At 34.8% G+C, this 19390-nt stretch overlaps 1 protein-coding gene across 4 annotated transcripts in view; it reads right to left on the bottom strand.

Moving 5' to 3' along the window:
- The window catches only part of MLF1 (myeloid leukemia factor 1), a 35156-nt gene extending 23215 nt beyond the window's left edge, over nt 1–11941 (bottom strand). For 2 of the 4 annotated variants that reach the window (XR_012919776.1, XM_012739764.3), the window contains exon 1: nt 11711–11941. Coding sequence is in view for 3 of the 4 variants with exons in the window: in XM_012739764.3 (XP_012595218.1) it covers nt 11711–11757 (47 nt within the window). In the remaining variant the exon portion in view is untranslated. The remainder of the gene's footprint in view (nt 1–11710) is intronic. The other 2 variants (XM_012739765.3, XM_012739768.3) reach the window with 2 other exon arrangements.
- Between the last annotated feature and the right edge of the window lie 7449 nt (nt 11942–19390).

Genomic DNA, 19390 nt, shown 5'->3' on the forward strand with positions numbered 1-19390 from the left:
CTTTTCGTCACTATAGTTTTGCCTTTTCCAGAATTTCATATAATGGAATTACACAATATATTGTCTTTTTGTCTAGCTTCTTTCACTTAGCATAATGCTTCTGTGATCGGTTCATGTTGTTCCATTTATCAGTTCATTCTGTTTTATTTCTAAGTCCATTTTATGTATATGATTATATCACAATATAATAACAAAACTGTTTCTAGTTTTTGGCTATTAACAATAAAGCTGCTATGAATATTCATGTACAATCTTTGTGTATACATAGTTTCATTTCTCTTGAGTAAACACCTAAGTGTTGGACTGCTGGGTTGTATGGTAAGGGTGTATTAACTTTATAAAAACTGAACTTAGAGTTCCAGTTGTACTCCATTCTTGCTGAAACATGGAATTGTCTTCTTAATTTTAGCAATTTGAGTAGTGGTGTAATAATACTTCACTGTTATTTTATTTTGTATTATTCATCATTCAAATATCTTCTTTGATAAAGTATCTATTCAAATATTTTTCCCATTTAAAAAATCAAATTCTCTTCTTGTTATTGAGTTGTCAGAGTTCTTTAACTATTTTGGACACAAGCCTTTTATCAGATGCATGTCTCGTATTTTTTTCTCAGTCTTGAATTTGCTTTTTCATTTTCTTAATATCAATTTATTCAGCCACACAACCATGATCCTTTGTTAGGTTTTCAGTCTTTACCACATTTTGCCAATGTGATTAAGTTAAGGATCTTGATATGGGAAAGATTATCCTGGGTTATCCCACTGCACTCAGTATAATAATAAGAGTCCTTATAAGAAGACATGGTAGTGTCATACTCAGAAGATGCAATGCTGTTAGCCTTGAAAATGGAGGAAGAGCCAAAAAGCCAAGGAACACAAGTAGTCTCTAGAAGCCAGAAAAGGCAAGGAAACATTCTCCTCTATAATCTCCAGAAGGAATGCAGCCCTGCCAACACCTTATTTTAGCTCAGTGAGACCCATTTTGGACTTCTGAACACCAGTGTAATATAATAAATTTGTGATGTTTTAAGTCACTAAATTTGTGGTAATTTGTTACCAATAATAGGAAAATAATACAAGTTTTATAATCTTAATTTTAAAACATACAAGTCTCACTTCTCTTTTAAACTATAAATTCTTCTATATCAGGAACTTAATCTTTATTCACTCATATTAACAACCTCTGTGCTTGACAAGTACACATTATAAATGTTTACCGAATTGGAACCATCCTATATATCAGATGATTTCCCTACCATTTCTTGGGAAAATTGCTAACTATTCTAAATTAAAGACTATTCACCTTGGTGTTTGCTACATAGAGAAGGCATGTCCATTGCAATCAATACCTGAAGTTCAGAACATCTTCCTTAGTGAATTCTGATTTGGGGGGTGAGGGAACTCACATTTAAACTAGAGTTGGTTTTCTCTGGCTCAAATATTTTAATACATGGGACATATATCTCCTGATCCACAGTTCTATAGGCTTCTTGTACCTCTTTTTCAGCTGCTCTAAAGACTGCCTGTATGTTTGAGAACCTCCACCCTCAATTGAGGTTTATTCATGTTATAGAAACTTATAAATCAGGTTATCCCAAACACAGTCTCCAAATTTTGTAAACCTCTGTAGAACTTTTTCTTATGATGAAGAACTAGACCTACAAAATACTTATTTTTGTAGATTTGTATTCATTTACCTCTGTCTTTAGATGAAACTAACAAAACTGATGAGTTAGGATGAGGACAATCTTAAATGTGTTATATTGGGGATGTAACATGTATTAGTTATCTACTGTTGCTGTAACTTAGCTTAACATAACACATATTTATTATGTCACAATTTCTATTGATTAGGGAATCAGGAGCAGTTCAGCTGGGTAGTTCTGACTCAAAGCCTCTTGGTAGGCTACGATCAAGTTATCAGTTAAGGCTGCAGTCATTTCAAGTCTTGTCTGGTTGAGAATACACTTTCCAAGTTCATTCATGTCGCTTTTGGCTGGTCTCAAAAATCTGCTTCTAGGTTCACTCTTGTAGACCTCTCCACAGGGTTGCCTCACATCATGGTAGCTACTTCCCCCAAAGTGTGCCATCATGCATGATAGAACACCAAAGACAGAAACAAAGATCTTTTTAAAATGTAATTTCTAACCAAAGGAAAAGAAATCAATATATCAAAGAGATACCTACATTTATATATTTATTGCAGCACTATTCACAAGAACAAAGAAATGGAATTGACTTAAGTGTCCCTCTATGGATGACTGGATAAAGAAAGTATTTTTTGTGTGTGAAAGTATGTATATAAAAATATATATATACACATACTATGTATACACACACACACACATACACACACACCATGGAATACTACTCAGCCATAAAAAAGAATGAAATCATGTCTTTTGTAGCAACAAGGACGGAATTAGAGGTCATTATCTTTAAGTGACATAACTCAGAAACAGAAAGTCTCTTGTATTAAGTGGGAGGTAAATAATGTGTACTCATGGATATAAGAAAGTGGAATAGACATCGGAGACTCAGAAGAGTAGAAGAGTGGGAGGGGGTGAGGGATGAGAAATTACTTAATGGGTACAATGTACACTATTCAGGTGATGGCTAAACTAAAAGCTCAGACTTCACTATACAATATATTCATTTAACAAAACTGTACTTATACACCTAAAATCTATAAAAATTAAAAATAAAATTTAAAAAGTATAATTTTAGAAGTGAAATCCTACCACTTCTGTTGCATTTGGTATTTATTAGAAACACATTAGTAAGTCTAATCCATGTTCAGGGAAAGAGATTACGTAAGGGCATCAATATCAGAGAATAGTTATCATTGGAGGCCACCCTAGTAGCTGTTTACAACACATATAAATTAGTAAATTCATTAGCCTACCAGAAACCATATATAATCAAGTTTATAATATTCCTAACTGAAATTAAGTTTAATAATATCAGAATATTTTGTAGCATGCCACAAATAAATATCACATATTAGGTGATCAAAATAAAAATGGAAGCTTTTTAGATAGGAAATTCAGAAGGTACATTAGAATAATCACAATTTATTCTTCTTTTACTTTGTGGAGAAATAAGTGAATGAGCTACAGGAAGTAAAGGACATATATATATGATTATTTGAAAAGTTTTAAGTGCTAAAGGAAAGAAGATAATAGCTTGAAGGATAGCAAGAAAGAGTTTTGAGGAAAAGAGAGAGAAATTGAATTAGAAGCCTTTGTTAGATTAAAACATAAATAGTTTTAGTTGGCATAGATTTCATAAATTCTACTTATTTAATTTTTAACTTGGTAGTATTTTAGTAGTCTCAGAGAGGACCTCATAAGTTCCCTTGAATTATAACAGGAAATAATAGTAATAGTTGCAAATCAGGCCATTAGTACAGAGAGAATGCTGCCATTGAGGTGGATACTTCATCAGGAGCTGATGGTTTCAGGATCTCTTTTTGGTTTGTCATAATTCAAGCTTATGTTCTTTATTAGTCTCTTAATCATCATTCATAGACATATCATTCCGTATATTAGTGCCAGGTTAATAATTACAAACTGTATTTTACAGCATTTCAATCTTCTGGGACTATTTTATGCAGACTGAGAAAGAACAGCTGGATGTTTTTTTTCCAAATTGCTTTAAATAATGTTATTTTTTAGGCACATACCTTTGGTAGACAGAATAATGGTGCCCCTAAAGACATCCATATCCTAATTGCCAGAACCTGTGAATATGTTATGTTACATGGCAAGGGAGAATTAAGGTTGCAAAATAAATTAAGGTTGTTATTCAGCTATCCTTAAAATAAGGCGATCAGCCTGGATTTTGCAGGTCAACTCGATTTAATCCAAGAACCTTTCAATCTGGAAGGAGGTGAAGAGTCAGAGAGATGTGAAGATGCCTTTTTCCTTCCCTTCACCTGTGCATTAAAACTGCAAGGATTACATTGACCTTCCAACTACTGAAACCCAAAGGTCATTTCTCTTCCTCCTTAAATTTCAGCAGCATGAAACATCTTTAACTTCCGATGGCAATGCACTGTTATGAACTTTGATTAATAAACTTCTCCTTAATTCTTGTTTGATAGTTTCTTTTCCTTCATACCCTTTACAGAGCTTTTCAGTATCAGAGATATGTTGCTGGTGTCTCAGAAAGTTAATACTCTCAGCCTTGGGGATGCCAAAGATCCTGGAGCTGATTAACTCCAGCTCCATCAGTCTCTCTGTACTGTACCTCAGGGTTCATGAGCAAATTATCTCCTAAATGTGAATGACATTAAACATTGAAAAGCACTGCATTGATTGTTTTTCCAGTATTCTATTTCCTGTCCTCCAAGGACTATTTAACTTGAACATGCTCAAAAATCACTGGAGGCACTTACTAAAATAACAGATTCTTAAGACATACACTGAGAATTTTTACTGAGTATATTTTGAGCATGGCCCCAGTAATGAGTATTCTAGTAAGCATTTCAAGTAACCCTAATGCAGATATTCCAAAGTTCAACTTACAAAGTTCAATTCAGCCATCACGATCATTCCCTAAGTTACTTAATTTCCTATAATAAATTCCTTCCTTCTTAAATATGCTACAGTAAATTTTGTTTTCTGCAACTAAACCAACACAGGTGGGAAAGTACATTCCTATCATTTTGTCAGCTTTAATCCTATTCCAGTACTTCTTAACAGTATTGACTATTGCAATACTGGATTACCATTTTTCAAGTACTCTGCTATTTTTCCTCATGTTTTCCTATAAAGGCTTTTAGGGGAGTCATATGTGACCACTGTTGGAAGTTAAAGGGGAGCGTTTTTTCGATTCAAGTTTAAAATAATTAAAATATTAATACTGCTATTTTTGTTAGCCCCCTTTATAAAGCAAAAACTACTAGATATAAAATAATATACAAAAATATTGTTTGTCTTCTCTGCTGGATTGGAAGGTATATAGACTGTATCCCTGGGAGGCTGTGATGGTTAATTTTATGTGTTAACTTGTCTGGGTCATGGGTACACCTAGATACTGGGCTAAACATTATCTCTGCCTATGTCTGTGAAAGTGCTTCCAGATGAAACTAGAATAGGAATTGGTGGACTCAGCAAGGCAGATTTCCCTTCATAATGTGGGAGGGCATCATCCATTTCAGCCCTAAATATTAATAGAACAAAAGGCAAAAGGAAGAGAGAAGTTCACTCCTTCAGCCTTACTACAGAGTTGGAGTACCAGTTTTCTCCTGTCTTTGGACTGGGATTTATACAAACAGTTCCCCTGGTTCTCTGGTCTTGGACTGAATTATAGCACCAGCTTTCCTGTTTCCGGCCTGCAGATGGCAGATCATAGTACTTCTCAGACTCCAAAATCATGCAAGCCAATTCCTCATATTAATAATAATCAGTCAGAATTCTGACTAATACAGAAGCCATGCAGCAGACTGGTCATAGTGGTTATATTCTGGGAGGGTAACTAGATACGTGAAGGCCAGAAGTGGCAGGGAATCATTTGTTTCCTTTTTATATCTTAACCATTTCTAAGTATATAGTTCAATAGTGTTAGCATATTCACATTATTATGAGGAGAGAGTCTTTTAACCATGTACTCTCTGTACCTTTGGAGTTTTTACCATAAGCATGTATTGCATATTCCAAAAATACACTTCTGAAAATGTAAAGAAACTTTATATAATAAGACATTGTCAGATGTTAGATATTACCAGTTTTTGAAAAACTTTTTTAATTTTATAAAGTCATACATACACACACACACACGCGCGCGCGCGCGCGCATACTTTTTTTTTAAAGAGATGAGGTCTCAGTCTGTCACTCAGGCTGGAGTTCAGTGGTGTGACCATAGCTCACTGCAGCCTCAAACGTTTGGACTCAAGTGAGTCTCCTGTCTCAGCCTCCGCAGTAGCTGGGATTACAGGTGTGAGCCACCACGCCCAGCTCCCATTTTATAAAGTCTTATATGCACATGTAAATATGGAAAAAAGTTCTGCAATTTTAAATCAATGTAAACTTTCAGTCTAGGCTGTATAAATCTGGGATTTTTTGGTTTGTTTCACAAGGGTAATAAAACTTATCTCTTGGCAATTTTCACAAAAATTCTATAAAATAAACTAAGCCAATTTATCTTACTCTGTGAAAACCCCAAAGTACATTAGCTTGTCAAATTTTGACATTCACAGTAAGATGCTTGTAAGTTTTGTTTAAATAAATTGATATTTTGCAGGTATTATTAATTATTTGTTTTTAAAATATACTAAGGCAGAAACTATGCTTCAAAAACACTGTCCCTCTGAGGCCTTATTCAATTAAACTTGAATATAATTTGAAATTTATGAAAAATGAATGTAGAAATTTGTTGAGTAAAATATTTCAAATGATTAAGTTGATTCTACCATAAATAGTCTAAAGGTAGAGTGTTTTAGACTTATCTAAAGGACTTTTTTTCTTTCTTTTTTTTTAACTACTATGGTTAACAAAATTAGATTAGTTCTTTGCGGTTGAGAAACATAACATCTCAACAGTGGAATTTTACTAAAAATAAAGATCTAAGTCTCAAGAGTTCCAGCAATCATAAGCTAGTCTTGTACTCAGAAAGCAGTGCTATTTCCCAGGTACACTTGGTATTTCTTTTTTCTTTTTATTTTCAAACTATTAAAATAAAAACAGAAAAGATGACAATTCTCTAAATAAGATCTAAAAGGGAGGTTGTACATGAAAGTGTTTCCAGACTGTTCTACAGACCTGTTCATGCTTGTGCAATATAAATTTTTTAAAAAGAAACTGTTAAGTCAAAAACGAAATATAGCTATAAATGACTTAAATACATAGCAGGTTGTCTGCATACCTGACCAACATATTAAAGTCCAACAATCTCTGTCTTAGGACCACTGCTGGTGTAGATGATTGATAACTACAAGGCAGGTGTATAATTCTAAAAAATTATAACATAAGTCAGTACTTTTACTTTGCCATTTGCTCTCTTGCCATAACTCCCTTATCTTATGATTATCCACCCAGAAACACTACTCTGACACCACTTCCTCTTCCCTCCTAGTCACTGAAAATCCTCATGCAAACTAAGTCATAAAAGGAAAATGTTCCTTCATGTGTGCAGGTTAAGGATGCTCTTAGAGCAACAGAATGAAAAATTTCAACAGGTATCCAGAAATTAGACCATTTTCAACCAAATTAGAAACTGGTTTCTCAGAAGTAAGAGTCTCTTTAGTTGGAAGTTGGGTATTAACAGGAGAATAATTATGTTGTACTAAATTCACTTGTAAAATATAGTAAAATTAAGACACCAGAGCATTAGGTTTATTGAGATATATTTTATCCTTTCCAACCCAAAACAGACTTTAACATATTAAGAAACAAACGTAAGGATATTATATATACAATATTTAAAAACCATAAAGTCATTTTCCCATTAATTCTTTTTTTCCCTATTTTTTTAAATTTCAGCATATCATGGGGATACAAATGTTTAGGTTACAGACATTGCCCTTGCCTGTGCCCCCACCAAGTCAGAGCTTCAATCGTGTCCATCCCCGAGACAGTGTTCATCACACTCATTATGTATGTATATACCCATTCCCTTCTCTCCCCTCCCATCTGCCCAACAACCAAGCAATGCTATTTCTGTATGTGCACTTAGGTGTTCATCAGTTAAAACCAGTTTGATGGTGATTACATGTGGTGCTTATTTTTCCATTTTTGGGATACTTCACTTAGAAGAATGGGTTCCAGCTCTATCCAGGATAACACAAGACATGCTATATCACCAATGTTTCTTATAACTCCATGGTATACATATACCACATTTTATTAATCCACTCATGTATTGATGGGCACTTCGGTTGTTTCCACATCTTTGCAATTGTGAATTGTGGTGCTATAAACATTCAAGTGTAGATGTCTTTTTTATAGAATGCCTTTTGTTCTTTTGCGTAGATGCCCAGTGGTGAGATTGCTGGATCAAAAGGTAGATCTACTTGTATCTCTTTAAGGTATAATGAACCAAAGAATGCTCCAAATGAATAATGTACCTCAGAAATTCAGGTCAAGGCTTATAGTGCCTCATTCTATCAAATACAATGCTGAAATCTGCAAAATTCACTTATAAGAAATTTCTATACTTAAATATTTCTGAGAACAATCACAGTAGGTGCTAAAAGTCAATTGCTATTCTGGGCCCTAAGATAAAACATAAAGTGGGACCTTGAAAATAGAATGAGAGGTTTATGTAGCAGAATACTAATTAGAACCAAGCTATGACATTTTGGTGAAGATTACCTCAGACTGTATGTCTGAAACAAATATGTGAGAAACCTTGAACACTGTTTACAAAAGCTTATGTAATAAGGTGATTTTATTTTATTTCCTGCTATGAGAATGTTCTCAATCAAGAAAATAGTCACTGCATGTCTTGTACATGGAATACATTCACTTTCAACTCAGTCTGTGGATAGGTTAAAGAAGTATCCTTTAATAAATCCAACTACCTCTAAAGTACCAAGTAAACAAATATTTCTGACAATTTTTAAAAATAGAGATTATAAATACTTAAGTTTTAGCTCTTGCTGAGAGTAAAGAGATGGAAGAAGTAGCATCCTGTGAATACATGCAGGGATATTTTAACCAAAGACTGGTCATCAAACATATGATGCTTATGTGAAGAGTTGGGTGGTTTAAAGAAAAGATAACAATAATTTATGATTAAAAATAAGGCTGAAAGATTTGCCAGTCTGCTTCTGAGCCTATAATTTCTAATAGCTGATAAGCAGTAACATATTTAATAATTATTCTTTGGAGATTTGCCTAATCAGAAATATACGTCTGTAGCTCAGAAGATTCAAAGCTCCTGTTTCTGTTCCAAATAGAAAATTCTGGATCATACTAAATATATATAATCTTTTATACTAAATAACCAATGTTCTTTAGGGTATAGGATATATACCAAAACCATTTTAACATCAAATTGATCTTCCTGTTTACACTTATGTACTTAACCATGTATTAATACCTATTCTTGAGCAAATACAAATGTGAGGGAAAAGTAGTATTCTTGAGAGAAAACTACATGCCAGGCAAGTTGTTTTCAATTCAAGTTACAAGTATTATTTAAGAAAGTGTATCAGAATATACCGTAAGGCAAATTTGCACTGAGATAATTTCTGTGCTGAGACATAAGATACCAACATTAAAAAATGCCCAGTATGTAAATGAAACACCAAATTTTAAAATATCACTTTTAACCTTTCCCTTTAATTTTATGATGAAAAATTTAAGATGCATTGTTATTAGAAGGTAATATTGAGACTGAACATATTTGAATTCAAAACTACTGCTTTTAATTATTTTTGACTCAAATCTTTAACTATTAAACAGTTTAACTACAGTATTTTATCAGTCTCACACTATTTAGTAATTCTAATTTTAGATCCAAGAAGTATATATATTTTTGTCTGTCTACTTCTGAATAATTAGTAAATCAGTATAGTTTGCTTATATTGACTAACCTTGACTGTGAACTAATGGATTATTTTTAAAATGGTAATGTTCTAACTAGAAAATGCCAATGTCAACAATTTTGCATTTGTTAGATGCAAATGACAATTATTTTCAGCAATCAAAAACATCAGATTGACAAAACATGGAATAAAAGATACAAGATCATCATTAAACAATATTTATTGACTACTTTGTATGTTAAACTAACCCAATGACCAGACACAATGTTATCAACAAGGACCATATTTATATAAAAGATGGTGGGCATGAGCTATGTGTTCCACTTCCCTTCTGTGTTCCTAAGGTCAGTGGATGATTTAATAAGGAGTTTGTCACCTTTATGAATTCCTTATGTTTCACTGAAGAAATGGATATCCATTTTGTTTGAAGGTGGTGGTAAAAGCAGTGGGTCAAATAACAAGTTACCTGAAATAAATATAAACTCACATTCTCTTTCTCCCTCACCCAAAAAGTGTGTTTAAACATAATTGTGGAGAAATTATAAGCATGAATCAGTTTATGAAGTTCACTGCAATAACTTTACCTTAATTTTTTATGACATGGCTGCCTGCAGTTAAGAAGGCTACAGATAGTGATGACTGAAAGGCTGATTGATAGGTAACTGACGGTCCTTTCCATCCTGAGCACAGAGGAAGAGTGTTCTTTGATGTATGCCTACTATTTGTGGTCTGTTACTATTTCTGACCCCGACTCTTGGGTTCATTGCCTTGCTCAGAAAGAGTCACCCAAGAGTTTAAATTACACTTCTGCTAGACATTTTAAAGACGATACTAATTACACATTCATGGTTTAGTTAAGGCCATCGCTCCTTTTGGTATAATCAAGGATATAATATAACTCTAAAATTGTCTATCACAATCTTATTGTGATACTCATTGTACTGACATCACATTTACATAAGAACCACTTAAAACAGCTCAACGACATCTATGGATATATCTCTCAGAGGCTTTTAAAAGAGAAAATCATAAAAATACAATATTTTAAATTTCTTAAAATGACATCAACAAGTTAACTAAAATGGCATAAGTTTTCCTGAGTCCACATACTCCTTAATTATATAATGAATAACCTTTAGAAAAAAGTTAATCATTTTATTTTTTCTATAGTAATCATTTCATTTTCTACTGCTTATCTTTTCAATTATCACTTTAATGTTATTTTGTTTTAAATTGGTACTGACACATTTAAGCCAATATACCATTTTTCTTTAAAAACATAAAAATATCCATGAAACAAACTGTAAATATTTTAAAACCTTTTTGAAAATGTCTCCAGTCACACAGGGATCAAATAAACTAGACACCAAGTCAAAATTCTAACTGGCAAGACCCTTGGACAAAAAGATATCCTCCTGTCTTAGGGATCCGACTAGAGTATGTTATTACATTTATATAATGGCCAAAGGAAGAATTTAAATCCAAAACCCCCAGAAAACTAGATCAGAGTGGAACTAATTACTGAATGCCTTCTTCCTAGGGTATCACATTATTTTACTGGGAACCTTTCACAGGGTAATGGCACTTGTTTACCTGAGGTGTTAAATGCACCCACGTCTGCTTCCCTGCCCTATTTCTACTTTTGACAGAAAAAGGAGTCACTTCACAAACAAGGCTAGCCTTGTAACAAAGAGAGCAAGGAAAACAAACAGTGCACTTGGCAACTTCTAACCGCTCTGAGGAGAGCGCGCAACTCCCTTTGTTACGCTCTCAAGGGGCACGAAAAACGCTGTTTTAAAAAATGTTTCCTTTTTCACGGAATCGTCATCATATAAAATATTCCCGCCCCGATTTAGAATTTAAGCTGGTGTGGAAAGGGTCCCTTGAACATAATTCTCACTAGAACTTCCACTGAGATGGCAGTTATCATCACCTGCAAAGCCCTCGCAGCGCTGGGGGAGGGCACCCGAAGCTGGGCCACGTTGAGAGCAACCGGCACCCCGCGTGTGTCTGAGGGAGGCCCCCACATCCTCTTCCCTCCACCTCCCTCTTTTCCCTCCCAAGCCCCCAGGTTCTTCTCTCCCGCAAGCCGGTCCCTGTAGTCACCCTGAATTCCCTCTCGCCCTCTAAAAGTCGCTCTTGTCCCTTCACATGGCTCCCCCTCAAGACTACTGAATTCCCGCGCGACCGCGGACCCCTGGCCCTCGACACTCACGAGAAGAAAGGATCATCCTCAAAGTTGCTGCTCAGCATCCTGAACATTCTGTTTCCGTCCTGGGCGGCGGCAAACGCGGACAGATAGGAAAACGATGTAACTCGCCGCGGCCGCCAGCCGAGCCTACCTCAGCCGCGCAGGCGACGCTCCTCTGGCGGCCGCTAAGGCGGTGCGGGCCAGGAAAGGCGGTGTGGGCCAGGAAAGGCGGTGTGTGACGCCGGGCTGCTTTCCCATTGGACACGGTTCCCCTGACGTCACCAAGAAGAGGCGGAGAATAATAAGCCGCTGCCATGGCGACCGCGATCAACACGGTGGAGGCGAGAAGTTTGGCCATCTGCCAGCCAGGCAACTTTTCACCAAGCCTCCTAAGGAAGGGGATAGCTTGTTCTCCGGGATCCAGGAACCAAAATATTAGACCACTCTCTTTGTGACCTTGGGCAAATCTTCCTAGGCCCCAAACCTATCAGGGAAAATGGAGATGAGATGGGTCAAGATTTGGACCAGATGACATCCCAAGTCCCATTCATTGGTCACACTCTGTGATCCACAGAAATTAGTCCTGTATCCAAAACATTCTCTGGTAGTTGGTCAAAAGTTGTGAACAAATGATGAGAAAAAATGTGCAAAAAGTTTTTGAGTACAGTTAGCAAATTCTATACTCAGTTCTTGAAAGAAATGGGAGGAAGCCTATTCAACAAATTTATTTACCTTTGTGAGTCTAAAATTCAAAGTAATATTTCCCAAAGGGGGAAATGCAAAGTAAATGAAAAGGCTTTCTTTTTAGTCCTCTTTCTATATCTATATTTCAAAGATCAAATCTTACTTTGATGCTGATAAGTCTTTTAACAGCTCTCCAACATTCCTTAACAGCAGGATTTAGGCAAAAGGCCTGCAACAAGAAGCCATATCCGACTAAAATTCCATTATTGTGTATTTTTGTTTTCATTATATTTATAAGAGAGCCTTTTATGTATGGCAAAGAAACTGGTTTTAAACTTGAAGCAGTACTATACATTAATAGCTCCACTTCAAAATTTTCAAGTGAAAAAGTGAGCTAACAAAGAAATAGTACAGGTGGGATTTGGATATGATGGGGCCAGGGGGAATATCATGAACGTGGCACTCAAATTACTGAATTTTGGAAAACACTATTGTGTTTCCAGTAGCCCAGAGATGAGTGGAGAAGACAGAAGAGAGGAGATTAAAGAATAACAATTTTGAGGGTATAAAAGAGAAAATGCATCTTGCATGCCCACAGTTAATTCAGTGGGTCCTCCAGCCTCTCTAGGGGGCTGTCCTGTGGAGATAGAGGGGTATCCATAGCTCATCAGGGCCCCTGATATTGGGCCGGAGAGGTGGCACTCTGCCACTATGAAAAGCGTGCAGTGCCTGATTTGGAGGTGGCAGGAGTACTCAGGGGTTATTTTGGGAGCCAGAAATTTAATCCTTTGGACCTTTTACCCCCACCTTTAGCCAAGTTCTCTGGCAGCTTCATTTCCCTGAGACTGGTGACATGAGGTAGGGCAGACTTAACAGCCCAAGATAAAATGGCACAACCTACTCAGGGAATAGGATATTTTCTTTTCCCCTGGCCTCAGAGTGAAGCTCAGAAAGCATATACATATTAGGGAATTTCTAAATCAATTTCAAGGCAACCTAAATTGTTTTACAAGACCTGAAATTATTTTCTTTTTAAAATTAGTATAAGCACAGGTGTTAAGGGGACCACACTTTAAAAACGAAACAAAACAAACTAAAACTTAGAATGAAATGGAGTAAGTTATGTAATAAAAGGTAATATGGTTCTGGATTAAGGCCAAATAAAGAAACTTGTGAGAAAGTTTTCTTTCTTGTTTCCATGGGAATTTTTCTTAGTATCACATTGTTAAAACATGAAAGCTTTAGTCCAGGCACAGGTTAGTCAGGGAGTTACTTGGAGCTTCTGAAAGCAGTTTGGGCCTAATGTCAAATGGAAAATGCAAAAGAAAAAAAAATGTTAGTGAAGGAAAGAGGAAAGTTGGAGCTGAAAAGACCTTGACATCAGTTTCAGAACTGTTCGATAAGAGGAGGGAAATGAAAGAAGAGGTGGGTCAGGAAAGAATGCATACCCCAGTAAGGGAGCAATAAAGATACACAACAGAACTGAGGGGATAGGGTCCTGGACTTAGCTGTAAATATAATCATAATATAATAGCTAATATTTATTGGATGTGTGCTGGGCACTGTTGTGGGCACTTCATGCATATTACCTTATTGCATCCGCACAACAGTTTTATGGAGTAGAGCAGGCTTTTCCTACCATGTATAGGTGATGCAACTGAGACACAGAGAGGCTAAGTAAACTGCCAAGGTTTGCACAGCTAGTATTTGAACCAGGCTGGGTGCCTGGAGCGCTCCCCAGTGAGCACTGGTTGCACGGGATGTGGGCGATGGGTCATACTTAAAAGATGGAGATAAAAGTAGATAATCATTTTTTAAATTCATACTGACAAACTGAACAGATCCAAACTACAAAGTCTGAAATTCAGTGGAAATATAAATCAAGTCAATTCAATTTCACAAATATTTGTTGAGTGCCTATCCTGTGTTGGGCACTGATCTACATCCTTAGGCATCAGTGAACAAAACGGACAAAAATCTCTGCCCTCCTGGAGTGTGTGTTCTTGTAAGGGCAGTCTGAAATATACAACATAGAAAATAGTATATTAAAAGATGATAAGTGTTAGGGAAAAAGACTGATCATGGTTAGGAGTATGAAGGTGTACAATTATAAATAGGAAGTTCCACTTTGGCCTCACTGAGAAGGTGAATTTGAGCAAAGATTCAGAGGAAAGAAGTGGACATGTAATGAAAGAGCATTCTAGGCCAGTGCAAAGGTCCTATGGTAGCATGTGCCTGATGCACATATGTACAGTTCTATTTATATGCCTTGAAACTCACTGTCAGAGAGAGGAATGCGATGAGCCAAGTAAAGTGAAAATTATCTATTAGGATAATAGTTTTCTTTAATACTTCCTATATTTCAAGCATTGCACTAATGCTTTATTTAACCCTTACAGCAACATAATAAGATGTTTCTTCCTGCATTACACATTAAAAGAACCGAGATGCACAGAAATTTTATAATTAAATAAACTATAATTCAATAATATAATTAAATAATAATAATTCAACAACAATCCAACAATTATTAATATTAATAATTAATATTAATAATATTAATATTATTAGATTGTTATTAATTTAATAATAATCTAATAATAATTAGTAAAATAATATAATTTAGTAATGTAATAATTTTATAATTAAAAATTTTATATAAAATTATATGATTATATAAAAATTATAATTATATAAATATATAATATATAAATATATAATTATAATATTATAATTATATAAAATTTTATAATTTTATAATTTCTTAAAATTTCTTAAAGAAAAGAAATTTTAAGAAATTTTATAATTTTATATTTTATAATTATAATAATATAATTATAGTATATTATATAATAGTAATAATATAATATTAATTATTAATTATTAATATTATTAATTAATTATTGATTATATAATATTAATGTTGATAATATAATATAATACAAATTATAATGTAATTATAATTATAATTATATAATTTATAATTATAATTTATAATTTTATAATTAAGAAATTTTATGATTAAGAAATATTATAATTAAATAAACTATAATTTAATAATGTAATTAAATAATAATAATCTAATAATTGATATTAATAATGTTGATATTAATATTCTTAAATTATTAATTTAATGATAATTTAATAACAATAAAATAATATGATGATTTGATAATTTAATAATATAATAACTAATATTATTAGTATTAATTAATTTATTATTAAATTAATATTAATTTAATAATAATTTAATAATATAATTTTAAAAACTCAGTTCAAACCCAGATTTGTCCTACTCGAAAGCCTATTTTCTCACCACCATCATACTTCAGCTCCCTATAAAAAAAAGATCAAACGAACTACTTACTGAGCACACCTATGTGGTAGGAACTTTTACATATATATTCTCTAACCACACTATAGCTTAGGTTGCATTTGGAAGGACACTAACCTTTTCCCAAAGGTATCCAGAGAAAAACATGAAACCCAAGCCAACTCTGCAATTCTGTGAAAAACACAGAGTCAAAAATGTAAATGAGTCCATTTCTCTTTTATTCATTAATTTATTAAATATTTATTAAGGACCATTTATATAGAGAAACTATTCTAGGCATTGAGGATATAAAACTCCATGGCCTCCTGAAGCTTACATACTAAGGGAAAGCTCTTTCACCAGCTAATTCTGCAAATACTGTTGTCAGAATTCCTCAGAATTTTCAAAATGTTTCTGAAGACATTATCTCAAGTGCCTAAGAAGAAATAAAGAGGCTCTTGAATGACAGACTTTTAACTTCATTACAGCTTCCCAGAGCCATGTGTATTAGGCCATTCTAAATGCCTTTACCATAGTTAATTTCAATGTGTCTAGGGTTTCATTGTCCTAATCCCTTTGTCTGAAATAGTGCACAGAGGTGCTCTGAGAATGAGATGCCACAGTAAACTCACAAGGGGTCATGGAACAAATTTTGAGGGAAACAGAGAAACTTAAGATCTGTTGGACATTGCACAACATATTAGCTCAAGGTAGTTTATGTATTTAAATATTAGACTGCAACATTGCTTTAGATGATGTCATATCATTGGAAAACTAGGTTTTTTTAAAAGTTGCTGTAATGAAAAGGAAATAACTCTTGAAATTCAATGTGGAACAAGAAATGCTGGTAGCAGCTTTCAATCTGTCTCCAAAGTTTAAAAAGTTATGCTGTGCTAGACTGGCACGTATCTGTTAGTGTGATTATTTAAGAATAATATAAAAAATTTTTTCTTTCAATTTATGTGCATTACTTTTGTTTGTTTGTTTTTTGAGACAGAGTCTAGCTCTGTTGTCCTGGTTAGAGTGCAGTGGCATCATCATAGCTCACAGCAACCTCAAACTCCTGGGCTCCCACTATCCTCCTGCCTCAGCCTCCTGAGTAGCTGAGACAACGGGCATGCGTGACCATGCCCAGCTAATGTTTCCTATTTTTTGTACAGACAGGGTCTCACTCCTGCTCAGGCTGGTCTCAAAAGCCTTTCTTCAAGTGATCCTACCACTTTGGACATCTAGAGTGCTAGGATTACAGACATAAGCAACCACACTTGGCCTTATGTGCATTACTGTTTAAGAAGTTACTGAGTTTTTAGAACAGAAATACTTAAGGTGCTTGGATCTTACCACATAATAGACTCATTTGGTATTTCTTTAGACATAGGGGGCACAGTTAAAAAAATTACTGAGGCACTAACGGCTCATGAACTAACATAGTTTGGGGCCTCTGTTCTGACCTCACAATCTTTCTTTTTTTCAAATTAAAAAAAAATAAAAGTGTTTATCTTCTTCCTAGTCAGCTGTCTTATCAGTTCTTTAACAGATTTGCTTTCTACCTTTTGAAAGATATGAAAATGGTACATAGGGAGTAAGTGACTTCTCTAATAAGACCATAGATCTCAAGGTCTTCAAAATCCCTGTAGTGCTGTCTTTAGTCTATATGGCAACTTTGCTCAAATTAGGAAAATGTGCCTGTCTCTCAAGATATTTTCATTAATAGGAAAAATTGTCTTAATACACATATAAGTCTACAATGTGCATGTTATCATTGGTGCTCACTTAGGTTTGTTGTGCATTTCTTCATGACAGCCCTACTCCTAATCCTGCATTCTTTCCAGGAGTTAATGAATGCCAAGCTCTGTCCACGAACTCATATGTAAGAAATGTCATTTTATTTTCTTACATATGTATTTATGTTCTGGGTTCACATTTCACTGGGAGTGACCTCCCATCCCTGGGGGAGACAATGCCAAGGTGTATTTGGTTACCATCCATGCTGCATCCCTGAAGGCATCTTTATTCACTTCACTGGGTGGGGCCAAGGACACTAAACATCTCATTATATGTGTCACAGCCTGGCACAGTGAAGAATTGTCTTGCCCTAAATGCTAATCCGTCTCCCTTTGAGAAGCACACTCTCTAGAGGAAGTTTTCCTCCCCTACAGTAAAAATTCAAAGAAAATTTGAGCTAACAAAGGGAATTTTAAAAATTCTCCTTTTTGGTGCCTGCTAATGCAGGTGAGGGCCAGGAGAAGACAAAACTCTGAACAAGCAGCAGCAGACTTTTCCAGTTTTATTTGCTTTTACAGCTTTTCTCTGTAGACATGTACAGTCATGGCTGGGAGTTTATTTTGCACAAATTATACTTGAGTCAGACTTTATTTGGAAAACTATTGAGCAAATATCACATTCGGTGGAGAACAGAGAGGTAGTTGATAGCAAGAGATCTTTGCGGACAGATGCTATAAGCAGGCTCTTGGGGACAGAAGCTGAGGCTCCAGGCCCTGGAGTCCCGTCCAAGCATTCGGTCACACCCATAGCGAAGAAGTTTGCAGGGGAGCAGCAATGCTTTGTTCTGGTGATGTATGCCCAGAGGGGGTGAGGATGCCAAAATAAGCAGGGGAGGAAGTCAAGACCTGCTGTTGGGTCAGGGCTGAGCCAAAGATTATACCGTTGTTAATATAATAAATATAGACAAAAGTTTTGCCCTTTCCTGCATTTCTTTGATGTAAATCTTTGAGGCTTGGATACTTAAGATCTTTTTACAATAATGATTTAGATAAGCACTCACTTCCATTCAGTAATAGTTCCCACTTAAAAAGTATCTACCAAGAGTTTCATAAACTTTATCCCAACTAATTCTCTCAATAGCTCTGTAATGGAGACATCATCTCCACTTTGGAGATGAGAACACAGAGGTTCAGGGAGGAGAAATGATTTCTAGCTAGCGTGGTTTATCTAGATGTGGGCTTCTTGCAGGGATTGGTAGAATAGGGATTCTTATGTAGATCCTGATCATTTCAAAGGCCATTTTTACACCCATAGCTAACTCTCATGACAATGAAAAAGGACTTGATGGTGTGGAATTAAATAAATGTGAAGCTGTCCAAGCTTTGACACAGGTTGTTTGGTTTAAAAACATAAAATTTTTTGAATTTTCCTGAAAAACAAACAACAACGAAACTATTATTCAATGAATAAAATACAGGCAAATATAAAAGGCAATATAAAATACAAATATGTTATACTATTTTTTTTATTGGTGACAACCACACACCCCATAATGAAGTCATGTGTAATTGAGGAAAGAAAGTTCATATCCAAAGCCTGATCAGTTTTTTTAGTTTACTTTTTTATTGAGATATAATTTAAACATGGTAAAGTCCACTACTCTTAAGTGTATAGCACAATACATTTTTACATATGTGTAAAATGTAACACCACCCAGGTTATAAAGCCTTACCAATACCCCAGAACATTCCCTTGTGCTTCTTCCCCATTCATATTCCTTGAGGATAACCAGTGTTATGAGATTCGCTTCTTTCACATAACATTATGTCTGCAAAATTCATCCATGTTGTTGCATGTGCCAGTAGTTTATTCTTTTTTGTCGCTGTGTAGTATTTATTCTAGATTTACCATAAGTAATTTATCTATCTACTGCTGATGGATTTTTGAATTGTTCTTTTTTTTTTTTTTTGCTTTTAAAAATA

The sequence above is a fragment of the Microcebus murinus genome, chromosome 1 (genome assembly GCF_040939455.1).
Source record: "Microcebus murinus isolate Inina chromosome 1, M.murinus_Inina_mat1.0, whole genome shotgun sequence".
Taxonomy (NCBI): domain Eukaryota; kingdom Metazoa; phylum Chordata; class Mammalia; order Primates; family Cheirogaleidae; genus Microcebus; species Microcebus murinus.